Source organism: Ceratotherium simum, chromosome 7, assembly GCF_057802395.1.
Source record: "Ceratotherium simum simum isolate JZ-2026a chromosome 7, ASM5780239v1, whole genome shotgun sequence".
NCBI classification, from domain to species: Eukaryota; Metazoa; Chordata; class Mammalia; order Perissodactyla; family Rhinocerotidae; genus Ceratotherium; species Ceratotherium simum.
The window spans coordinates 5,594,530-5,621,410 of NC_141906.1; the positions used below are offsets into that span (position 1 = coordinate 5,594,530).

At 36.6% G+C, this 26,881-nt stretch overlaps 1 protein-coding gene across 1 annotated transcript in view; it reads right to left on the reverse strand.

Moving 5' to 3' along the window:
• The window catches only part of ANO3 (anoctamin 3), a 268,473-nt gene that overhangs the window by 175,138 nt on the left and 66,454 nt on the right, over positions 1 to 26,881 (reverse strand). Inside the window, exons 2-3 of the mRNA XM_014783643.2 lie at positions 4,719 to 4,913; positions 3,593 to 3,664 (exon numbers count right to left, since the gene is read on the reverse strand). Coding sequence (XP_014639129.2) covers positions 3,593 to 3,664; positions 4,719 to 4,913 — 267 coding nt within the window. The remainder of the gene's footprint in view (positions 1 to 3,592; positions 3,665 to 4,718; positions 4,914 to 26,881) is intronic.

The following is a 26,881-nucleotide window of genomic DNA, read 5'->3' on the forward strand; positions in this document are numbered from 1 at the left end:
CAGAGAGAAAGCAAGATACAAGTTTTAGGCTAGACATTCTGAATTCTGGCTACATTTAATATTTATCTGGGGAATAGTTAAAAGTATGGATCCCTGATTTCGCTCCTCAGACCAATTAAAATTGATTCTTTGGAATCGGGACCCAGGGAGTTTTAAAAGCTCCCAGACGACTTGAACGTGCAGCCAGAGTTGAGGACCCCGATGCAGGCAATGCGGCCAGGCCACCGACATGCTCACTACTGAAAACTCAGCGCTTACCTTCCGCAGGTTATAAATAAATTCACTCAAGTTGTAAAACAAGGGTTGGGGAAGATCAGTATCACTTTTTGATAGATTCTGGCTTTATTTTATTTTTATTCAGTTTATGAAAAGGAAAAGCCCCAGTTCAAAGGCATTGCTCATGGGCAAGCCGAGCAAGCCACAGACACGAATGTAAATCTTGCTCCACTGAGCCGAATCTTACGTGATCACAGAAAAGGCAGAAGAGGAGGTCAGGTAAGCTTGTCTCTGTTGCAGGGAAAGTAAAACTATATTGCCTACTGATGGAGGATCAGGGTAGAATCTTTCAGCACCACTGTTATTCCAAATACTGGGTGACTATCAGCTCGTTTCAAATTTCAGTTTTGAAAACTATCAATAGGATTGTGTGCTGTTTTGACCGAAATATGAGGATTTTTCCCTACTTACCAAAAAATTCTCATGTGAATATTTTTTTTTACATAGTCTTACATATGTATACGTTGCTTAGAGATAAAAGAAAGAAAATACAGACATCAAGAAGAAATACAACAACCACAAATAATCCCACTACGTGGAGATACTCACTATAAGCTAGCATATTGGTACATATCTTTCTAGCTCTTTTCCAGTACATTTTTAACTAAAATGAGAGGAGGTCTGCATTTGTATTTAAGTTATTTTTTCTCCACTCAGCAGCATGTCACTAGATGTTCAATAATACAATTTATTAATGGCTGTGTGATATTCTAGCATGTAGATGTTCTATAATTTATTTAACTACTTCCCTATTACTAGAATATTCAATTTCCTTCCATTTCTAAGTTTGAAAATTACCATAAAGAAAGCTGTGAGAAGAAATACATTTTTCATTTCTGGTATTATTTTTCTTGGGATAGATTTTCAGATATAAAATTCTGTCCTAGGTCTCTAAAATAAATGTTCCACAGGTTTCCTCCTTTGGTCCATACAGTAAAATATCTCATCAAAGACCATTTATCATCAATTTGTTGATAGCAAAGAAGCAGAGTTCAAGATGGCTGAGTGAGCTTTCAAGTATGTGTGTTTGTCGTCCCTTCCTCTGGAGACCACAAAATATGATAATAAAATAACTTTCAGAAAATAAAAATCTAGAGCAGTTTCCTAGGAGGTAAAATTCTGATGGAGGAGTGGAAACTGCTGGAGTAGCTTAGCCGGGAATTTGTGCAGAGGCAGGAAGAGACAGTGAATCTCCTTAGCCAAATCCTAGAGACGTCTGGACTCAAAGATGGCAGGTGAGCAGGGTCAGAAGTGAGAATCAGGGGTGAAAACATGAAGAAAACTGAAGCTCTGACCACAGACCACGCAAACACAATCCTTTTCTCTACAGACATTCAGAGTGTGAGAGCAGTAATGGGGGGGGGGGATTGGCACTTTGCAGTACAGTCCTCAATCTGACACTGGGGGGGTCATCCAAGTGACGCTCTTTAGCCACCCACTCTAGAGGGAAGTCTTTCCACTTCTAGGACTTGTTCCGTGTACCCAGATTTCTTGGTCAGCCTTCCTGTTCTTTCATTCTTCAATGTAAACAGATGACCAAAGATCATCAGAAATTTTAGGAAATTCTACAGCCTAAAAATGACTAATTTAAACAGGCAGAAAAATTGATTCCAGAAAAACAGACTAAAATGTAAAGAGTAAAGAAGAACTTAAGACAATCACAAGTGTCATTAGACAGATTAGAGATGTTATATTCATGAAATATGATAGGATGCTCTGAAAAAGTTGCATTCTGAAAACAAAAAAGAGTCTTGTAAACTAGATATACATATAGGATTGTACCCCCCCACACCACACACAAATGAAAAGACATTTGGAAGAAAAATTCAAGGAATCTTCTAGAACAGAGGCAGAAATAATGGGTTTTTAGCATTAACAACAGATGCTAGATGACAGTGAATCAGTCTCCAAATTTTGAGGGAAATGATTTTTAATCTAGAATTTTATAACCAAGCCATACGAATCAAATGTAAGAGCAAACTGAAGTCATTTCAAATACATAATAACTTAGAAAGTTTGCATCTAACATCAACCTTCAGAGTAGTTGCTTAAGGATATACTCTGAAAAAAATGAGAATAGAAACTAAAAAAGAAGAATATGTGGGACATTAGAAACTGAAATTAATCCAGTAACCCAATGAGAAGTCAGTGAACACGAAGAACTTCTTACAGAAGAAGAATGAGATGAAGGATATAAAAACAAGAATCTAGAACATAATGTCAACATTCAAAGAAGGGATATTTTCTTCTCACAAGAAGAAAAAAATCAGATAATCTAGGAAAACAAAACTAACAAGAGTTTGTGATAATAACAATGAAGTAAGTTTAATGTGGCATGATTTTGAGTATTTGATGGAGGGTTGGAAAGTGGAATCAATTTGACCTTGACTCTAGGACTATACAAGAGAGGCAGAGAAGTCACAACAACTTGGAACTGTAGAAAAGGAAGTGATGGCAGATGCTATGTCTGCCAAAAGCATTATTTTCATAGCTGTAATAAATTTTCCGAATGAGGAGTCAGGAGATATTGTTGAAACGCGATAGAGCACGATATACAAGTGTAGATAGCCTATTTAAAGTTACAGATTTAGGGGTCAGCCTGGTGGCATAGCAGTTAAGTTCGCGTGCTCTGTTTTGGCAGCCTGGGGTTCGCGGGGTCAGATCCTGGGCAAAGCCCTACGCACTGCTTATCAAGCCGTGCTGTGGTGGCGTCCCATTTAAAGTAGAGGAAGGTGGGCACGGATGTTAGCTCAGGGCCAGTCTTCCTCAGCAAAAAGAGGAGGATTGGCAATAGATGTTAGGTCTGGGCTAATCTTCCTCAAAAATGAGTAAATAAATAAATAAATAAAAAATAATAAAAAAAAAATTACAGATTTAATCAGCGGAGAGGTTTAAAATTTTAAATGGCAATATAACTTTGAAAAATTGAAAGGTTATGCAAATAGGCTAAACTTTTATCTGGCACACAGGGGATCAACCAATAATGCTGAAATTTGATAAATCTAGAAATAGGAGTATAAATGTACTTATTCACAGAGAATTGAAAGAAATTTTTAAAAGACTAGCAGCAGAAATTGTTAACATTTTTTTTGGTTACAGGATTGCTGTTCATTACAAATCTTATATTATTTGAATTTCAAACTGTACACAAAATACCTTAATCATTTTTTAACCTTAGAATACTATACTCTTCCACCAAATGCTAAAGACCAAACGTGAATTTTTTTTCTTAGAAAAATAATGTTCTAGATTTGAAGAAGACAGCTTACCTTTGGAGAGGGGGACAGGAGGAAGGAAACACTAGAAATCAACTCACCTAAGCAAAAATCACTGAAGTCAGCAAAAGAACATTTGAGCACAGAGTCTTTCTTATCCTCCTCAGTGTTAACTGAAAAACAAAAAGACATGTCATAGTTTTGGAAAATAAAAACACAGCAACAGTTAGAAAAATGACTATGGTGACTGATGTCCAGATGATGGTCAAACCTGAAGAAATTTTTTAAGTTAATGAGTTGAAATTAGTTATTTAAAATTTCACTCAATAAGGGAAAGATAAATCTATATTTTAAAACCTTCATCCTCTTGAACAGTTAGTCACTTTCCTCATTGCACCTCGGTGTAAGCTGACTATTTATAATTGGCAGCAATTTTGCAGTATCATTGAAAAGACAATCTTGGTAATTTCAAGCTATCCAGAGGAAGAAGTAACCCTGAGGGATCATAAGGGAATGCCTTCTCATAAGACAAAAGCCTCTTAGAGTGGGATGGGAAAGTAAAAACACACCCCCATCCACTGAACGACAGGGTACTGGTTGTATTTTGACTCCTGACTCTTGTGAAAAGGAACTGTCCAAAGGCATAATAGCGTGTCTCTGATGGGCAGAAATGTGTAGAAGAGCGCCTGAGGACAGCCACAGAGTCTCTTTACTGTGGCATCCGGCTGGCACTTCCCTGTGTTTCAGCCCTTGTGTTATCTAAGGCTTCAAAGCCAACATTTGGTTGCCAACACCTGTCCAACTACATCTTCATGCAGCTAAATCTTCACTGCTTTATTGTCAGTACTATTTAGAGTCTTTGGTCTTTCTTTTTAGGAAACTGTGTTTATTTTGCTGACATTTTCTACCTAATTACTGGTTATAAGTTGTCTCCTGAAAAGGTAATGAGCCAGCTATTCAGGTAGCTGGTCTGTCTTCTCCTGCAAACAGCAAGTGTTAGGTCCAGGTTCCCATGGGGTTGGCTATTTTCACGGTAAGGAAGAAATGAAAACATATCTGACCAACAATGGCCTTTCACTGGACCGGCACAGTGTACTGTTCCCCTTTCTATGCTAGCCTTCCTCCTAGAGAGCTTGATAAAGACTAGCAAAATGGATGAAGAAAGGAAAGGAGTGGTTTGAAAACACTCTTTATATTTTGAACAAGAAAATAGGAAGAGCTGCTCACCTTGCTCTGCTTTGTCAGCAGAGACTGAGGTCACAGAAGTGGGAGCCTGAGCTTCGCTCTCAGTTGACCGGAAGAGTGAGGTAGATTGGCTCAAGCTCTTGGAGTACGCAAAGCTCTGGGCGAGGCAAGGCAGGGATCTGCGGGATGGTTTTAATGACGTTTCTTTCGCTATCTCACTCTTGCTTATATTCATACCTGCAAATTCAAAATGGTGCATTTTAGCAATAAGAAATAATCAGCAGAAGTCAACAAACAATTTTAATCCCTGTGATGGCTGTTTCAGGAAAGTACTCTTGAAAAGCACCACCCAGGGAATAGAACTAATTGAGTTAGTTTTGTTGATACTTTGTCAGGGAAAGTGTTTGAGATTTTTGTCAAATAGTTCTGAGAAATAAACAGCTCCTCTTTCAGTCTGACTTTTCACCATTTTTTAACAGTTATGTAAAAAAGAAACTGATATTTAAGTTCATTTGGAGAGTTATGAGTTATAAGAACAATGATTTGGAATGTCTTTGGATAAACCTACCCACACAGGTTTTCAAGCAGCAAAATAAATTAAACCTAACACATCAACATTCTAACTACTATTACTAAATGGAGCCCTTCTTTGTAAAACCCCTCCTCCCTTAAACACATGCATAATGCACTAACTCCAATAATGCACTAATACTGTCTTCCCTTGAACACATGCATAATGCACTAACTCCAATAATGCACTAATACTGTCTTCCCTTAAACACGTGCATAATGCACTAACTCCAATAATGCACTAACACTGTCCTCCCTTAAACACGTGCATAATGCACTAATGGTGACCAAGATGCTGGAAAGAGATAGCACAGTACAGTACAAAAAAACTTGCCAGCAGGCAGGGGTCAAGAGAGAGCATTCCTGCGCTCAGTGTAACAGTCCCTCTCCTCATGCAGAGAAGGCTGCTCTGTTCAAAGTAAGAATGCCCTTCAACAGGACTCTGCCTCCATAAGTGGAAGCCCCAGTAACTGTGTGCTCCAGCAAAGAATGGCCCCATTCCCCTGTCCCCATCCATCATCATCCCCGGTATGTCAATCTCAGGCCATTCCTCATCCCTGGAGCACTAATACCCAAATGTCTCTGGATACTGCCATTTCTGATAGCATTTCCTACCTAGACTATGTCACCGGGAACTCATGTCAAACACCAGAAAACCCACTTAAAATCATCCTCAGCTTTCCCTATGGATGATCAGTTCCCTCCATAATCTCACTCACACCTGACACTGCCCCATATTCCCTACCAAGAACACTGTTTCCCTTGCAGCCATCTCCTTTGGGGGTTCTTTTCTTTTACACAGCCTCCCATTTCACATCAACCTGACTTCACCTGGAGTAGATATCCCCCTTACTCCTAATTGCCTCTTTCAAGTCAGTCTTATTTTTCCCCCAACTTTATTGAGGCATAATTGACAAATATAATAGTAAATTTTAAAGTGTACAATGTGATTATTTGATATACATACACATTGTGTAATGATTACCTGGATCAAGATAATTAACATATCCATCACCTCACATAGTTAACTGTTTCGTGTGTGTGGTGAGAATGCTTATCTACTCTCAGCGACTTGCTTACAATACCATATTATTAACTATAGTCATCACGCTGTACATATATCCTTAACAACTTCTTCTTATAACTGAAAGTTTGTATCCTTTGACCTACATCTCCCCATTCTTCTTCATCTCTCCTCTCTAAAAACAAACAAACAAAACCCCCAAAAACAGCTTTCAAATTCCTGCCATTAGACTACTCCTCTACTCTTCCTTGTTCTGTCATTTTCATTTATGACTTCCAGGTTACTTCCCACCATCTGTGAAAAATTTAGTTTCTAAGTCACTTCTCTCTTGCTTATTTTCTGATTCACACCTATCACTCTGACCACACTATATATATTACCTATTTGGTTTGTATATGTCTGTCTACCTCACTGGAATGCAAGCTCCATGATGGTGCTGATTTCTGTTCTGTTCTCTTCACTGCATGATCTCCAGTGTTGAAAATCGTGCTTGGCAAATGGTAGATCCTCAATAAACATTTGTTTAGTGAAAGAATATTTGCATGTGAGTCGGCTGACCACCCCTACAACACTTTGTACTCCTTAAGGGCAGGCTTATGTCATATCTTCTTTGTATGTCCACTGCCCATTGCCAATGCCTGGACGTAAGGTATTCAGAAAATGTTTGTGGAATGAATATTCCACAATTCCAATTTCAATGGGTTACGACTCAGCTCTTTCAATAACTTTAGTGTCTTTAGCAAGTCTATAACACAGACCGTTATAGCCCCATCTGCAAAAACAAGGAACTAGGTCAACTCTGTGATCTCCAAAGAACTTAGTACCATAAGGTGTTGTCTTTCAGCAAAATGGTTGTCACATTTCCCCATTTCAACTTACCTTGGTAGATGATAACTTTTACAAAGCTGCTTGATCCTGAAGGACTCCCTAAAATGGTTCCCAGTGATACCTGAGTTGCACAGCTGGGTATGTGTACTGTCTGTATGATGTGAATAAAACCATGGAATCCCCTCATTTCACCGTTGGGTTTGGGCTTCATGCCACACAGGGCAAAGGGACTTCTGAGTGACTTATTACTGAGTGCCTGTTACATGTCAGGCTTTGTGGATGGTGAATTTATTTATTCGTTTTGGGGGATATGTCTTTATTTTACACAAGTAAATACATAAAAATATTCTCATTGTAAAGTTTTTAAATTATACAGGTAAATAGAATAAAAAATAAAAATCTATTTTTATTCTGATTCCCAAATTCTTATTAGCTCCCTAAATGAAACAAATGTTAGTTTACTGATGATTGTTTATGTATTTCTATATGTAAGTGTATACACAAAACAGTTTTCTTATACAAAGGGGATTATACAATATGTCACATTACACATTTGCCCACTTAATATGTCTTGGACGCTTTTCCATTTCAGTCCATATAGATCTAACCCAGCCTTTTCAAACTACTGCATAATATTCCACAGTATGTATAAACCATAATTTATTTGATTACTCCCCTGTCAATGGACATTTAAGTATTTTTCAATATTTCACTTTAAAAATAATACTGCTATTATTCTTGCATATGCCTTTTCTTGTACATTCTAGCATTATTGTATATGCTCTTTTTGTACACATTGAATATTTCTCTAAGAGGAAACACTTGGATGTACAACTGCTGGTTTGAAGGACATGAATATTTATCCTTTGGATAAATAATGCCAAACTGCCCTCCCTAAAAGCTTTATCTTCTCACACTTCCAAAAATACTAAAAGATGGAATCCATTTCCTTATGTCTTGGCCAACTCCAGATAGTATCAACTGTTTTAATACTGAACAAAATAAAAAGCCAACAAAAACTGTCTTATTTTCCTGATACAGATTGAGCATATTTTCATATATTTCTTAGTCAATTATAATTCTTAAATGACTAAGCTATTTTACAGTTTTTTTTACTGTGTTGTTAGGTTCTTTCTTATTATTTTACAGGTACTTAGTGTGCATGTGTGTGTGTGTATTATATATATGGTATTTTAGTGACTATATAATATATGTAATATATGTCTGTATTTACTTCACTTAATATTCCAACAATCTTACAAGGCAGATACTGTTATTTCTATTAGCTATGGGGAAACTGAGACTTAGAGAGGAGAAGTAACGTGCCTTAAATCACACAGACGAGTAAGTAGAAAGGGGGTTCATATTCTAAGCAGCTTCTAGTACTAAAACCACCACACAATGGTGCATCTATAAATTAGTTTGAAACTCTTGAAAACTGTTCACCTCAAAATTCAGACAATGAACTGTAAAGAACACTGCAAAGTCCAAACTGGTAGAGGCTAAAACACAGAGGGAACGTGTCTAGAAACATATCCGTTCTCACCACCCTCCCTATTCACCTGCCCAGACACTGATTCTCCGTATTAAAGTAAATTTTTAATGTAGTGATTGAAAGGTGAAAAGGATAATGCAAATGCATCAGTACATAGAGCATTCAATTAATGAAACTTTTGCCTTGCAGTTACTCGTCTTAATTTCATTTTTGAGGCAGTGTAGAATGTGGGTCCTAATAGGGATGGGCAAGAGGTGAAGAAAGAGGAAAGGTACATTTCCAGTAATTATCATATTTATCATACAACGAACAAATTTAACTGAGTTCCACTCATATTGTTCAGGTCAATAATTTTTAGCCTCTTAATTTTATAATCAGTTCATGAATTAACTCCAAGTTTCTAAGGAGCTCTTCAAATGCGTGAATTCTAATAAAGACAAGCAGAGGTACCAGTGTGCATTGCCCTTAGAGACAAACGGGAATCTTGAAAAAGAAATAACAGGACAATTTTTGAAAGAAGTTCTACAGAAACAAGACATGGTTGAATAGATGAAATTCAGATAAACCTAGGAGTGGGGATTTTATCTTTCTGTTTTATAAAAATATGCATTTATTTATTTTCATATTAATTTTCAGTATGCAAATAAAATATGAACTAGAAAGGGATGCAAGGAAGAACTGTGAATTAACTAGAAGAATAACACCCAGTCTCTTAGCTTTCTGGGACTCTGTAATTACAAGGCAAGAAAATACTGTTTGAAGAGGAATTGCCCAAGGTCCACAGAAATCACACTAAAATCCTACTAAAACACCATACAATTTCCCTTAGTTAAGGACCAACTAGTGTGTTCTATAGGAATAGCATGGGACAAATCTATCCTAGTAAGTTTTTACGCCTATGAATCTTTTGTAATGTGATCTGATACTTCCTTTTATTTAAGCAACACTGAAATAGAATATTAAATTGGCAGCTTTCTATTTTGGGGCCCAAGTTGAGAATAGCCTTTTACTCTAGCAGAACATAGGAGTAAAAGAACAAATATTCTCTTTTGGGGTGGAGGAGAGGGAAGGTGCATAGACGGAAGACAGGATAGCTGATGATAAAGACGTTGGACTGAAAGAGAAATGCCCTGGGTCCCTGGGCCCCAAAGAAATGGCCTTGATGAGAACGCTATAATAATACTATTCTCCTTCATTCACTCACTCCAGCATGCAGCTTCAAAAAGCAGCAACTAATATATTTCTCTTTCTCATAATATTCAAACATGAGTGAAAGTTTCAACTGTGCTTTGGGTGAAAGATAACTATCGCATTGGTAGATATTATTTTATAAACCATCATCGGGTGAGACTAACTTAATGACGGTCACCAATGCTGTCAGTATTTTCTGTCACATGATTCATTCCTATATTCACCTAGTCATTCAACAGATATTAACTGGGCCTTTGCTCTCTGCAGGCACTCTGCCGACATTGGATACACAGTGGTGAGCAAGGTAGACATATGCCTGCCTTCATGAGACTTTCATTCTAGTAGAGAGTCAGACATTAACCAAACAAATAAATATGTATAAATATGTATGTATACATAATATGTAAACATATGTATACATAAATTGTCTGAAAATAAGGCACTGTTATATAATGGAGAATGATAAAGGAGACCTCCTTTAGAGGTGGTCAGGGACATTTTCTCTGAAGAGCGAGGTACCATGAGGTAGGAAGATGACAATGTATTCACAGACCTGAAAAAAACCTGTGTCAGTGTGGTAGGTGAGAGAAAGAGGTGTCAAGGAGCTACTGCTGCAGTCCAGGTGGGGGGTAAAAATTAGCTACTGCTCTTCGGGGAGTTATTTTATTTCTGTATATGTTTATTTGCCCTTTATCTTCTACAGATTTATCTGTCCTATGTCCTTTTCTTAATAATTGCATTTGCCAAAATTCATAAAATACCTTGAACAATGCCCACCTCAGATGGGAAGTGAAACTCGGAGAGGTTAAGAAATTTACTCACTCAAGGTCATGAATCTAGCAACCGGCAGAACTGAATGGTAAAGTTACAGCTATTGGACGCCAAAGCCCAGGATCTTTGCAGAATGCTCCATTGCTCTCCCGAACCCCAATCCTGGATGGTTCGTTACCACGGTTTCACTTGGTATAAATATCACACAAATTTTAAGCAAAAAGCTCTGAATGTAGAAACCACAAAGCTAAAGCAAACCTCAGAACCTATAATTCTATATCCACAATCTGAGTGAACTGTGGAATATATTTTGATGAAAAATGAACATGTGCTGCTTGGTACATATCAACAGGAAATGTCTACTCACCATCTATCAAACTATATTTCTTGTGCTGATCTATAAAATAATAGATATGAATAATATGTAATCTGCTATGAGTTAACAATGTGTGTAACTGAGTTATACAAAATAAGTATCAATTATTATTTTTAAGATTAATTTTTATTCATTCAGTTTTCCACCATTTATTTAATAATTCCAAACAATTCTTGAGTTCTTTCTCTGAGCCAGGCCTCAGCTCAGTGTTGGGCATAAAATGGTGCTCACTCACAGGAGAAACAGATACATAAAAGCAGATTTTTATATTAAAAACCAATATAAAATACACATAGGGTATTATAAAACCACCCAAGGGGAATTGCTAATCCAAGTGGGTGATAGCATAAGTGACGTCTTGTCTGTGAAGGTAATCTGAGCGGATTCTTTTTGGCATATTCCTTCTCCTACATTTTCATTTACTTATAACTCTTGGGTTTAACACATTTTCTTCAAAAGATTATGCACATAAGGTAAGAAAGTCTATAGAAAACTCTCCATAAACACATAACCGCTGAAAATATTTATCAAATGCAACACTTAAAGAAAATTCAGAAAATAATGTTGAAGATGAAACAAATGTCCTTCTACAGCTATGCATTTTCCTTCCCATATATCTTTTTATTTTTTTTTATTTTTTATTTTTTTGAGGAAGATCAGCCCTGAGCTAACATCCTTGCTAATCCTCCTCTTTTTGCTGAGGAAGACCGGTCCTGAGCTAACATCTATTGCCAATCCTCCTCCTTTTTTTCCCCCAAAGCCCCAGTAGATAGTTGTACATTCTTCTAGTTGCTGTATGTGGGACGCGGCCTCAGCATGGCCGGAGAAGCGGTGCCTCGGTGCGCGCCAGGGATCCGAACATGGGCCACCTATAGCAGAGCGTGTGCACTTAACTGCTAAGCCATGGGGCCGGCCCCCCATATATCTTTAATGCAGTGCTTTCTCATTTCCTGAACTATTGAGTGTTTCCAGAGCTATTATACAAACCATCTCTACTAGAAACCAATACAATCTAAGCCGAAAGTTTGATAGCCTAATGTTCTAAAGAGTACAAGGTTTCTTTTCAAAGTTCCACATCAAATGTCTTCACATTCTGCTTGGCATAACTAGCAGTATCTGTTCTTTGCCTGGCATGATTAACATTAACTACCCCCACAGCATATTCAGGACTTTTTTCTTCTACGTTACAAAGTTCCATTTCTTTTCTTATATGGCTTTACCTGGTACCCTTGAATAATATTAGATAACTACCCATTTTAAGCTAATAACTAGAAAAGAGACCACAGTAATATGTCAGTTTTGGTTAAGCATATGCAGCTCCTGAGTTCAAGGATAAAGCTGTAAAACTGTAGCAAATGTGTCATTTCCTATTTTTAGAACAGATACTTCTAAAGCGACAATTAGAACCACTTCCAACTGCTCTAAAAGCACTTCACAAAAGCTCATGTATTTAAAAGGATCTAATGAAATGACAACTTCACTTGGGTATACACAGAGGTCCAAGCAACGTAACTGTAAATAAGATATCTTCTAGAAATGCATTCACATAAGACATCAGACGTCAAAGGAGAAAAGTTGCTGTTCAGTTACCACTTAACTCAATGGGTTTTGAGCTGATGAGGGATGTTAATTGGAAAAATAGATCCTTAGAAAACTTCCAAGAGAAAATTGGTGAGTAAAAGGAAATTAGGTGATTGTTCTCAGTGCAAAATATACATTTTTGAAAAGATCCATTCTTTTGGTAAAATTTCTCTTCAAGAAAACTAACTCATCCCAAGGACTCATGTAAAACAAAAAATTATTTTTTCAAAGTTCAAAGAATGAACTTTGAAATTTCTACCAAGTAAACTGTTAGAGGAATTTTAGAATATTTGTAGCAAAAGAATATGACACTGTTACCTACTGATTTTACATTATGTCCACAAGAGGGAAATTTTAAAAATAACAAACATATTTGTCTGCTTCTTGTTATATTCTCAAGATGAATTATGTGGTTTAGTAAGACTCATACCTTTGTTAGAAATATTTTAGAATTGATCAGCTGAGGATAGGTGGTGTCTCAGGATGCCACTTAATTTTATAAAATCCAAACACATTTTTCTATATTAGTGGATATAATCAAAGTATATTTATCTACATAATAAGCATTGGGAAGAAAAGCATAAATGGACACAGAATTTTCTTCCTTGTCAAAATCACCGTAGCTCTGTCTTCCCCAAAGGAACATTTCTGCGTTGTTGTTTGAGTGTGCCCTTTTTGGTGGAAGTTATTGTTAGCGATAACAGCACCATTTATGGAGTGCCTGCAAAGTGCCAGGTACATCCTGTGTGTTATCAATAATTCTCATAATAGTCCTCTTAGGACCTGTCATCCCACTTTACACGTGAGAATCCTGAGACACAAAGGACTTAAGTAAGTCATCTCAAGTCCCACATCTAGGAAGTGTTGGAGCCGGGAACAAACCAGGTCCATCTGATTTCAAGGCCTCTGCTTTTTGCAATATAATATGCAACTTCTTTGTTTACTGAGAAACTTCTTTTACTATAGTTTCCCCTCACTCACTTTTCAGTCTTACTCTGACTTTGAACAAGGGAAAGTATGTCTCTTGTATCGGATTCCTAGTAGGGTAGAGGTAGCTAATTCAGAGTAATTGAAGGAAGTTTAATAAAGGAATTATTTACAAGGTCATGGGCAGGATTAAGAGAAATCATAAAGGTTGGTGAAGCTCCCTACCACTAACAAAGGTCAGAAATCTTTATCACCCTTGGGCCTGCAGAGCAACAAGAGGGAGCAGATATTGGAACCTGGAGACAATTATAGCTGGGAGAGAGGAAATCTGATAGGATCTATGTGCTTAGATAGAGGAATGTAGCTACGGCCAAACCACAGACTGGCATGGAGGCAGCCATGGAAATAAAATACAGTAGTTCCCCCCCTTATCCACGCTTTCAGTTACCGGTGGTCAATGGCAGTCCAAAAATACTAAATGGAAAATTCCAGAAATAAACAATTCAAAAGTTTTAAATTGTGCACTATTCTGAGTAGGGTGACGCAATCTTGTGCCCTCCCACTCCATCCCGTCAGGGACATGACTCATCCCTTTGTCCAGCAGATCCCCGCTGTAGATGCCACCTGCCCGTTAGTCTTTTAGCAGCTGTCTCAGTTATCAGATCACTATCTGGGTATTTGTAATGGCATCGCAGGGCTTGTGTTCAAGGAACCCTTATTTTACATAATAATGGCCCCAAAACACAAGAGTAGTGATGCTGGCAATTCGGCCAAAGAGAAGCCTAAAACTGCTTCCTTTAAGTGAAAAGGTGAAAGTTCTCAACTTGATAAGGAAAGAAAAAAAATCGTATACTGAGGTTGCTAAGATCTACAGTCACTTTTATTACAATATATTGTTATAATTATTCTATTTTATAATTAGATATTGTAGTCAACCTCTTACTGTGCCTCATTTATAAATTAAACTTTATCTTAGGTATGTATGTATAGGAAAAAACATAGTACATATAGACTTCGGTACTTCCATGGTTATAGGCATCTAGTGGGGGTCTTGGAGGGTCTTACCCTGCAGGTAAGGGGGGACTACTGTACCCCAAAGCCGCTTTTGTCAACTTCTAATCTGCTGCTGATGCCTCCCACTGGTCAAATCTAAACTGTAGCTAGAGCTTATGTGAACGCTTCGTTGACGTAGTCCATAGACATCTGCTTCCTGGGGCACAGGGCAGGTAGAAATCGGTGCAGGATGGATCTGGAGGGATAAACAAAGATCATCCACCTCACGTGGACAGATGTGTAACTTCAGGAGAACTTTCAGCATAACCTTCGGAAATAGCAACATGATGCACTTTTACCACTAGAGAATAAAGTCTAAAGGGTTTTTTGTCATAAACTGTAAGTATTCTAAGACGCTTACAAGGAAACACAAGAAAGGCAACTACTGACTGTGATGTACTTTGGGGTTTGCTTGCTGTGTGCAAGACTCTATGCAGGAGACAAAGGTGCACAATACACCCTCAGCCTTTAAACAAAAGTAACTGGCAAAATCAAAATTTATCTCTTCAATCACAGTATATTACAATGAATAAGAAAAGCTCTCATTAAGTTTAATGCAAGACAGAATACTATAAGAAAGTCACAAAGTTATGAAGGAGTTTGTCAGTTGCTGAAAATACATCTTAAAATTCCTGAAGGGGAAATGAGCATCCTTGTTTTCATCTTTATCTGTGTGTACAGTTCTCTAATTTCCAAGTTACAAAGCTCACCCCAAATAGGTTCATTTTCCTTGCTGTATGCCCTCTTAGAAAAGTATGTGGCAAAGTATGCCACCTACTATGCTTTAATAGGGCTTACCATGTTTGCATTACTTATTTACCAGTTCATTATTTGACATACAGTCTCTCTAGCTATAAGGAAAGTTTATGAGGGCAAGGACCATGCTTGTCTAATTCACAGCCACAGCTTCAGCACGTGGCCCTGGGTCTGCACATATAGTATGCAAATGAATATTTACCAAATGCAAGACTGAAACAAGACTCTATTACTTAATGAGTTTACTAATTAATATATTCATTTGACAAGGGATTATTGTAATAGATGCTAGATATTATTTCTAGACAATGGGGATATAGCAGCCTATTGGCAGGTAGATAAACTTCCCTATCCTGTAGAGATTAAAATCTCAAGGGGACCTCAAGAGGCACGTACTCTTCATGGTACAGTGTTCTGAAACTTGAGCGCTCACCCAAACTATCACCTGCAATGCTTTTTGAAGTACAAGTGAGATTTTTCTTTGAATTAAATATTCATTTGGTAATGTCATAAATAAGATAAGAACATTATCATTACAAAAGCAATGCTCTACATACTGATCTGAGCTATTCCAACCACCCCACACACAACTACCAATGGCCTTGCTTCACTTTTAGGACTCAAACAGATTTTGGCAGCAATTGAACTTGAGAGTCATAGAGATACCTATTATTTATGCAAGGTGCTATGATGCAAAGGGCTCTCTTTAGAATGCACAGAAAGAAAAAAAAAACAGATGTAAAATCTTTAGCAAAGTTTTTTCCCATCATTTCCAACTTAGTCAAGTTCATAACCTCATGATGTATAGTCCATCCACAGTCAATGTCTCCTTATTCCTTTAATAATCTGGTAATTTACCCATCTATATTTTCCCCATGTTATTTCTTCTTTTGTTCTGATCTTCTACCCTTCAAAGTGGGGCTCAAATGTTACCACCATTGGAAAAGTTTTCTTAATTCCTTTATGCAGTATTACCTACCACATCTCTTGGGGTTCCGTAACACTTGCAAGGCACTTCTATTCTAGAGACCTTGAGTTTGCTAATGGCAGGAACCAAGTCTCATTCATTTTGAGACCTTAGCATGTCGCACATGTTTGGTTTATCGAGAGAGAGAGACGTATGGGTGGATGGACAAGACCGATGATTTCACTAGTGCACGATACCTGGCACAATATGAATTTTTGATCTTAGACAAAACTTTAATCTCTCTGTTTCTGTTTCCTCATCTTTAAATGAGAATAATAATACTTAACTCACAGAATTCTGAGTGTGAAAATTAAATAACTAAATAGGGCCGGCCCCGTGGCTTGGTGGTTAAGTGAGCGCGCTCCACTGCTGGCGACCCGGGTTCGGATCCCGGGCTCGCACCGACGCGCTGCTTCTCCGGCCATGCTGAGGCCGCGTCCCACATACAGCAACTAGAAGGATGTGCAACTATGACACACAACTATCTACTGGGGCTTTGGGGGGAAAAATAAATAAATAAAATCTTTAAAAAAAAAAATAACTAAATAAATGTAAAGTGCTAGAATAATGCCTGGTACTTAGTTTATCCTATGAGTATTTGCTATTATTATAACCGAATCAATGATGTCATGCATCTGTAAGATGTAATAAGATTTAAAGTAAGAACCATAAATATATATCATGTAGAATAACAAAAGGGAAGTTTCTGGAGCTTTTATATCAATAAAATAATGAGTAGCTCATTGTCCTAAAATGTTCGTACTTCATGTAGCACATGAAACCGAGGACGAAGGAGTTAAAAGTTTCCCTGGATTAGGATGAAACTGTGCCAGTACCTACAAAGTTAACGTGGGAATCAAAGTCACCAATGTTTCTGAGCTTGCCTTGCAGAACAGCAGGAGGACTGCTGATAAGAAAGTGGCTTGCTGACAGCCCTCTGCCTGACTAAGCATCACGCAGGAGCTTTGAGAAACTAAAATGACCGATTGTAAGCTTCACGTGCCATGAAGATCCACTGCATGTAACACATAGAAACCCCTCAAATTTGCACATGTGGCCCATGAAGAAATATGAAAGACAGTCACCCCTGCACAGAGGACTCTTAGAACTTCAGCCTCCAATGGCTCCCTCTCCCTGTGGTCTTCTCACAATATGCTTTGGAAAAATGCTTAGAACTGCACATAGGCAAGCTAATCTGTAATGGCAGAAAGAATAACTTGTTAGTAGAAAATTCATGTCCTCTGCCCAAACTTCCTTCTGTCCCACATAAGGAAGTAACTGAGGTTTTCTTAGATTCCTCAGGAATGTTGCATTCAGCAGATCCGCTACAGGGAGGAGCCCAACGTTCTGCAGTCATCCATCACCTGACATTTCTGAGCCTCTTCCCAACCCCGTTTGCCTTATAAGTCATTTCCAAGTCAGTTCTTTTTAAGATGGGTTTTTTAGGACGATAGTCCACCATCTTCCAATTTGCTAGCTTACCGCTGCTAATTAAATTTTCTTTCTCTACCACCTCCTGCTTGGCCCTTTATCTTACAGTGAGCAGATTGAGCCCTTACTCGGTATCACACAGAGATACATAGCACATAAAGAAACTAATCTTCCGGTTTAGGTTTTGGTAGTCAGGGTCGAGGCCTACATCTGGGTAAACAAAATTACAGAATATTTGAGGGAACTTCTGCTGCATAAGTGCTTGAAGGAAAGAGACTTCTATGTTTTTTGAACAAAGATTCATGACATCAATGCTCAAGAGAGAAACTGAGAGTTAGCGGATTCCCTATACACTCTCAAAAAAGATTAAAATCCAATGGTGGAAGCAAACCATCTACCAACACAATAAGAAATAAGGGAAATTCATGCAAACTGACAATAGTTCTAATGGAGGGACCAAAACAGGACCAAATCTTCATCCTTAACTGCTTGTCTAATTAAAAACCCAAACAGGGCTCATAAATACTCTTTTTTCCATATTCCATCTAATTATTTTGTGTTTGGAAATCATGAGAGCACTAATGGGAGACAGTCTTGTTAGGACAAGCATCACAAATTATTATGAGCACCTGCAGATATCCTTTGAAAAGAACCTCCAGGTAACCTTTGAAACCTTGAACATTATCCTCCAATTAATGTCCCACAGGTCTCCTTCATGCAGATGGGACTTTTTGGGAGAAAGACAGGTAATCATCTTGGTGGAACCACCAAGTAGTGATCATTGGAGGAATTCTGATAGTTGATAGTTCTTCATTCCATCATGTGTGCCTGAAATCTATGCCCCTTCAACCATTCCTACTATGATCAGTTTTGACCCAAAACACCTGTTTGAACTCTCCACTGCAAAAAGGCAAGGTATTTTTAGGATTTTGGCTCCCGAGCTGTCTCTTGCCTGAGGTTAGCTAAAAACAAGGAGATTAGAGTAAGCTTCATTCACCAACATGTTCATATTCAAATGGATATGTAGTCCATGACTGTCAAATTTAACAAAAATATTTGGGTTTTTTGGTAGCACCATCACGGCCACTGATAGACTTCAAAAGCCTAACCAAAGCACTGGCATCTCCTTGATTTCTCAGCAGGTTGGAGAAAGGCATGAAAATGAAACCTTTAAATACCTTGGAGTGATTATTATGAAAACCATATTTGTGCTTCTTGCATCATATTCAATGTGCTTTTTTGTGTGTATGTAAAGGGGTAAAATGGAACTCGCAATCATCCTTGCCTGCCTCATGGAAGACAATTCCAAATGAAAACAAATCTTGGTTTTGGATTAGGATACAACACCTAAAGTCTTATCGTACTTCTGACAAGCTGCAAAGTTATAATGTTTACACTACTGCCAAGAGCAGTACATGCTATTCCACTTCAAAGAGCTCAAAAATGTCACTTGGATTTCAGCCAAAGTACCTGGACCCAGCAAGAAAACCTGAATTACCCCCAGTCACAGAAGTGGAGAGGTTCTGAAGATTCCCACTATATCTCACAGATCTATGATAGCATTTTGAAAAAACTAAAAATCTGGTCCAATCTTCCAACCACACAGTTATTGGTAAAACCAATAACTTAACTAGAAGCAATTTTGTTGATGTGTAGAATCTGAACCAAAACACAAGCATGACTAGTCTAACCAGTACTTCATCAGGGCACAACCTGTTCTATATTTTTAGCCTGCCGTGAACATTGGTAACCATAGAAATTCCCACTTCTTGCCACCTACTGCTGTTGTTCCTACTTTTGGGTTTCTCCATACTGTGCCAAAGGCTTGCAATTTCTACATCTGCTTTTGAACATAGTTTGATATTTTATAATTGAAAGCTCTGTTCAAAAGCTTAAGCATGGGAAAAATTAGTTTACTAATGCCAGAAAAATATCCAGAAAAATAGTATTTAGTCTGGATATTTTTTTCAACCAGTTTAGGATGAGAAAATTTTAGCTGTTACTATGGTGTTTAAAAAAAACAGTCCATCTAAATGCTCCAATCAAAAGAAATAGAGTGGCTAAAAGGATAAAAAAAAAAAACTAGACTCATCTATATGCTATCTACAATAGACTCACTTCAGGTCTAAAGATGCACACAGACTGAAAGTGAAGGGATGGGAAAAGATATTCCATGGAAATGGAAATGAAAAGAAAGCTAGGGAGCAATACTCATGTCAGACAAAATACATTTTAAAACAAAGACTGTAATAAAAGACAATGAATGACATTACATAATGATAAAGGAGTCAATCCAAGAAAAGGATATAAAATTTGTAAATATTTATGCACCCAACATAGGAGCACCTAAATATACAAAGCAAATACTAACAGATATAAAGGGAGAAATTGACAGTAATATAATAATAGTAGGGGACTTTAATACCCCACTGACATCAATGGATAGATCATCCAGACAGAAAATTAATAAGGAAACACTGGCCCTAAATGACACACTAGACCAGATGGACTTAATAGATATTTACAGAACATTTCATCCAAAAACTGAAGAATACACATTCTTCTCAAGCACATATGAAACATTCTCCAGGATAGATCACACTTTAGACCACAAAACAGTCTCAATAAATTTAAGAAGATTGAAATCATATCAAGCATCTTTTCTAACCACAACAGTATGAAACTAGAAATCAATTATAAGAAGAAAACTGGAAAAAACACAAATACATTAAAATTTAACAACATGCTACTAAACAACCAAAGTGTCAATGAAGAAATCAAAGAGGAAATAAAAAATATCTTGAGACAAATGAAAACAGAAACACAACTTTCCAAAATCTGAGGGATGCAGCAAAAGCAGTTGTAAGAGGGAAGTTCATAGCAATAACAGGCCTATTTCAAGCAACAAGAAAAACATCTTATAAATAATGTAACTTTACACCTAAAGGCACTAGAAAAAAAAGAACAAACATAGCCCAAAGTTAGTAGAAGGAAGGAAATAATAAAGGTTAGAGCAGAAATAAATGAAATAAAAACCAAAAAAACAATAGAAAATATCAATGAAACTAAAAGCCAGTTCTTTGAAAAAGTAAACAAAATCAATAAATTCTTAGCCAGATTCATCAGAAAAAAAAAAAAAAAACAGAGAGAGAGGGCCCAAATAAATAAAATCAGAAATGAAAGAGAAGTTACTACTAACACCATAAAAATACAAAGGATCATGAGAGACTACTATGAACAATTATAAACAAATAAATTAGAAAACTTAGAAGAAATGGATAAATTCCTAGAAACACACAACCTTCCAAGAATGAATCACAAAGAAACAGAAAATCTGAATAGACTAATCACAAATAATGAAATTGAATCAGTAATTACTGAACTCCCAAAAAAACAAAAGTCCAAGACCAGAAGGCTTCACAGGTAAATTCTACCAAACATTTAAAGAAGAGTTAATGCCTACCCTTTTCAATTTATCCCAAAAAATTGAAGAGGAAAGAATGCTTCCAAACTCACTTTGCAAGGCCAGCATTACCCTGATACCAAAACCAGACAAACACACCAGAAAAAAAAGAAAATTACAGGCCAATATCTCTGATGAATATAGATGCAAAAATCCTCAACAAAATATTAGCTGACTGAATTAAACAATACATTAGAAGGCTCATACACCATGATCAGATTTATAATAATGCGTCACAATGTCTGTGATATGTTCTGAGAAATATATCTTTAGTTGATTTCGTCATTGTGCAAACATCATAGCGTCCACTTACACAAACCTAGATGGTACAGTCTACTACACACCTAGGCTATATGGTACTAATCTTATGGGACCACTATCTCATAAGTGGTCCGTCATTGACCAAAATGTTATGCAGCACACAATTGTATTCCAGGGATGCAAGCATAGTTCAACATTCAATCAGTGTCATATACCACATTAACAAAATGAAGGATAAAAATCACACGATCATCTCAATAGATGCAGAAAAAGCATCTGACAAATTCAAAATCCATTATGATAAAAATTCTCAACAAAAGTGGTAAAAGGACGTACCTCAGGGGCCGCCTGGTGTCATACCAGTTAAGCGCGCGCGCTCCGCTTTGCAGCCAGGGGTTCGCAGGTTCAGATCCCAGGCATGCACTGACACACCACTTGTCAAGCCTTGCTGTGGCGGTGTCCCATATAAAGAAGAGGAAGATGGGCACAGATGTTAGCCCAGGGCCAATCTTCCTCAGCAAAAAGAGGAGGATTGGCATAGAATGTTAGCTCAGGGCTGTCTTCCTCACAAACACACAAAAAAAGAATGCACCTCAACATAACAAAGGTCATATATGAAAAACCCAGACTCAATGATGAAAAGCTGAAAGCTTTTCCTCTAAGATCAAGAACGAGACAGAGATGCCAACTCTTGCCACTTTTATTTAACATAGTATTGGAAGTCCGAGCCACAGTAATTAGGCACGAAAAAGAAAGAATAGGCACCCAAAGTGGAAAGGAAGGAGTAAAACCGTCACTATTTGCAGATGACATGATATTACATATAGAAAACCTTAAGGACTCCACCAAAAATCTACTAGAACTAATAAATGAATTCCATAAAGTTGTAGGATACAAAATTAATATACAGAAATCAGTTGTGTTTCTATACACTAATAAAAAGCTGCCAGAAAGATAAATTAAGAAAACAACCCCATTTATGATTGCATCAAAAACAATAAAATATCTAGGAATAAATTTAACCAAGGAAGTGAAAGATCTGTACTCTGAAAACTATAAGACATTGATGAGAGAGATTAAAGACAACAAAAATAAATGGAAAGATATTCTGTGCTCATGGATTGGAAGAATTAATATTGTTAAAATGTCCACACTACCCAAAGCAATCTGCAGATTCAATGCAATCCTCATCAACATACCAATGGCATTTTTCACAGAACTCGAACAAAGAATCCTAAAATTTATACGGAACCACAAAAAACTCTGAATAGCCAAAGCATCCTGAGAAACAAGAACAAAGCTGGAGGATCATGCTCCCTGATTTCAAACTATACTACAAAGCTATAGTAATTAAAACAGCATGAAATTGGCACAAAAGCAGACACATAGATCAATGGAATAAAATAGACAGCCCAGAAATAAAGCCATGCATATATGGTCAATTAATCTATGACAAAGGAGGCAAGAATATACAATGTGGAAAAAATAGTCTCTTCAATAAATGGTGTTGAGAAAAGTGGACAAAAACATGCAAAATAATGAAACTGGACCACTATCTTACACCATATACAAAAATAAATTCAAAACGGATTAAAGACTTGAATGTAAGACCTGAAGCCATAAAACTCCTAGAAGAAAACATAAGCAATCAGCTCTTTGACATCAGTCTTAGCAATATTTTTTTGGACCAGTCTCCTCAGGCAAGGGCAACAAAAGCAAAAATAAACAAATAGGATTACATCAAACTAAAAAGATTTTGCACAGTGAAGGAAACAATCAACAAAATGAAAAGGCAACCTACTTAATGGGAGAAGATATTTGCAAATCATAAATCTGATAAGGAGTTAATATTCAAAATATATAAAGAACTTATACAACTTTATATCAAAGAAACAAACAATTAAAAAATGGGCAGAGGACTTGAATAGACATTTTTCCAAGACGACATACAGATGTCCAACAGGAGCGTGAAAAAATGCTCAACATCACTAATCATCAGAGAAGTGCAAATCAAAAGCAAAATGAGATAGCACCTCATACCTGTCAGAATGGCTATTATCAAAAAGACAACAAATAACAAGTGTTGGCAAAGATGTGAAGAAAAGGGAACCCTCATATACTGTTGGTGGGAATGTAAATTGGTGCAGCCCTGATGGAAAAGAGTATGGCAAAGAATTTTAAAAAGTTGTGCAGAGAATTAAAAATAGAACTACCAATATGATCCAGCAATTCCACATCTGGGTATTTATCCAAAGAAAACAAAAACACTAGTTTGAATAGATATATGCACCCCTATGTTCAGGGCAGCATTATTTATAATAGCCAAGATATGGAAGCAATGTAAGTGCCCACTGATAGACGAACGGATAAAGAAGTTTTGGCATATATATACAATGGAATATTACTCAGCCATAAAAATGAATGAAATCTTGCCATTTGCAACAACATGGATGGACCTAGAGGGTATTATGTTAAGTGAAATTAAGTCAGACCATATAATTTCACCTATATATGGAATCTAAAAACAAAACAAATGAACAAACAAAACAAAACAGAAACAGACTCACAGATACAAAGAACAAACTGGTGGTAAACTGAGCAGGGAGGGGTTGGGAGGTGGGTGAAATAGCTGAAAGGGATTAAGAAGTACAAACTTGCAGTTATAAAATAAATAAGTCATGGGGATGTAATGTACAGAATAGGGAATATAGTCAATAATATTGTAATAATTTTGTATGGTGACAGATGGTTACTAGACTTATCGTGGTGATCATTTGGTAATGTATATAAATATTGAATCACTATCATGCACACCTGAAACTAACAGGATATTGTATGTCAATTATACATCAATTTAAAAAAAATTAAACATTAGAAAAACAGTCCATTTTAAAATACAAGTGATAAGTAATAAGGATAGTATAGATTATTATTATTATTGTTTAATTATTTTGTTTGTGTTGCTAATAATTAACTTACCACTTATCATTTACCAGCTACTCTTCTCCGTGATATTTTATAGAAAGTCAGAATCTGATTTAAATTTAACACTATTTTGATATTCATTTTTTAAAAATAATATTTTTAAATTCATGTTTTACACTCATCAGGAAAATTATACTATTTTTGCAAAGTTTTGAGTTCAATAAAACCTAAGCCACTTTTTGCCAAGTACTTTTTATTTTCATTTTAAAAGCCATATGTACTTTCAGAGATAACCCAATGTGCTTGTTTTTTCTCTTTTACTTATCTATTTTTTAATTTACATGGAATAAAATTAACTTTTTTGGTGTACAGTTCTTTTAGTTTTGACACAAACACAGATTCTTATAACCATTCCATGGACAGAGTACGGAAAAGTTACAACACCCCAAATAATAGTCCTGTCCACTTGTGCTCAGGGTCTCCTTTCACCCTTAACTCCTTAAGGATCTGTTCTTTTTTTCTATATTTTTTGCCTTTTTCAGAGTGCCACATAAATTGAATCACACACTACATAACTTTCAAGCTCAGGTTCTTTCACTTAGCAAAATGCATTTGAGACTCATCCACTTTTCTTTAAGTATTAAGACTTCATTCCTTTAAATACTAAGTAGTAACTCCATTGTGTGTGTGCCTCATAATTTGACTATCACCCACCCACAGAAGGACATTTGGGTACTGTCCAGTTTTTATGATTATTAATAAACTACTATAAACGTTCATAGAGAGGTTTTAAGTTCTCATAAATACACAGAAGTGGGCTTCCTGTGTCATATGGTATGTGCCTATTTGTTAGAGAAACTGTCAAATTTTTTCAGAAGTGGCTGTACCACTACCAATAATGTATGAGAGAGTTTCTACTGCACCATATAGTCATCAAAAGGATTTTTGTTTTTTGATATTCTAATAGGTTTGTAGTGATAATGATATTGAGCATCCCTACACGAGCTTTTTGCCATCTATATATTTTCTTTGGTGAAGTCTCTGTTCAAATATTTTGCCCATTTTTCAGTTGAGTTGTCTGTTGTCTTATTATTAAGTTTTGAGAGCCTTTCATGTATTTTGGATACAAATTCCTTCATTTGATATATGATATACAAATATTTTATCTTAGTCTCTGGCTTATCTTCTCATTTTCTTAACAGTATCTTTTGCAGAGCAAAGTTTTTATTTGCAATGAAGTAAAATTTTATGGATCATGCTTTTGGTGCTGTATCTAAGAAATCATTGCCTAACCCAAGATTATGAATATTTTATCTTAGGTGTTGGTTTTTTTGTGTGTGTGTGTGAGGAAGTTTAGCCCTGAGCTAACACCTGTTGCCAATTCTCCTCTTTTTGCTGAGGAAGATTGGCCCTGGGCTAACATCCATGCCCATCTTCCTTTACTTTACGTGGGATGCCTGCCACAACGTGGCTTGATAGTGGTGCACAGGTCTGCACCGGGGATCCGAACCTGCAAAACCCAGGCCACCAGAAGCGGAACGTGCGAACTTAACTGCAATGCCACCAGGCTGGCCCATTATCTTAGGTTTTTATAGTTTTACATTTGACATTTAGGTCTGTTATATATCTTAAGTTAATTTTTTATACACAGCGTGGGGTGTAGAACAGCAATTATTTTTGGCATATGGCTGTCTAGTAATTCAACTATTTGCTGAAAAGACTGTCCTTTCTCCATTCAGTTGCTGTTGCATTTTTGTCAAAAATCAGTTGTCCATACTTATGGGGGTCTCTTACTGGATTTTCCATTCTGTTCCATTGGTTATGTGTCTATCCTTTCACCTGTACTATGCTGTCTTGACTACTCTAGCTTTATAACATATCTTAAAAACAGGCAGTACCAGTCCTCCAACTTTGTTCTTCTTCTTTTCTTAATTGCTTTGCCTATTTGAGTTCTTTTATCTGACTTCATACATTTTACAATCAGCTTATCTATATCTACAAATAATCTTGTTGGTAATATGATTGAGACTGAATTAAATCTATATATAGCTTTGGGGTTAATTAACATCTAAACCATAGCAAGTCTTCCAATCTACGAACCTGGTATGGTTATTTATTTAGTTTTTTTCTTTGATTTATTTCACCATGTTTTTGTAGTTTTCTCCATACAAATTCTGCATATATTTTATTAAATTTATAGCTAACTATTTCATTCGGTTGGAACTTTAAAGTTAGCATCTTTTTTAATTTCAGTTTTTCAGTTTTCAATTGTCCATTGCTAATGTATAGAAATGCAATTGAATTTTGGTTACTGATATTGTATTCTGTGAACTTGCAAACTTTCTTATTAGTTCCAGGAAAAGTTTTGTAGATTCCCCGGAATTTTCTACGTAGACAATCATGTCGTCTGCAAATAGGGGTAGTTTCATTTCTTACCTTCCAATTGAATACCTTTTATTTCTTTTCCATCTTCATTTTATTTTCCCATATATTATTGAGTAGAAGTGATGAAAATGGACAATCTTACCTAGTTCCCAATCTTAGGGAGAAAGCAAACAGTCTTTCATCATTAAGTATGACGTTAAA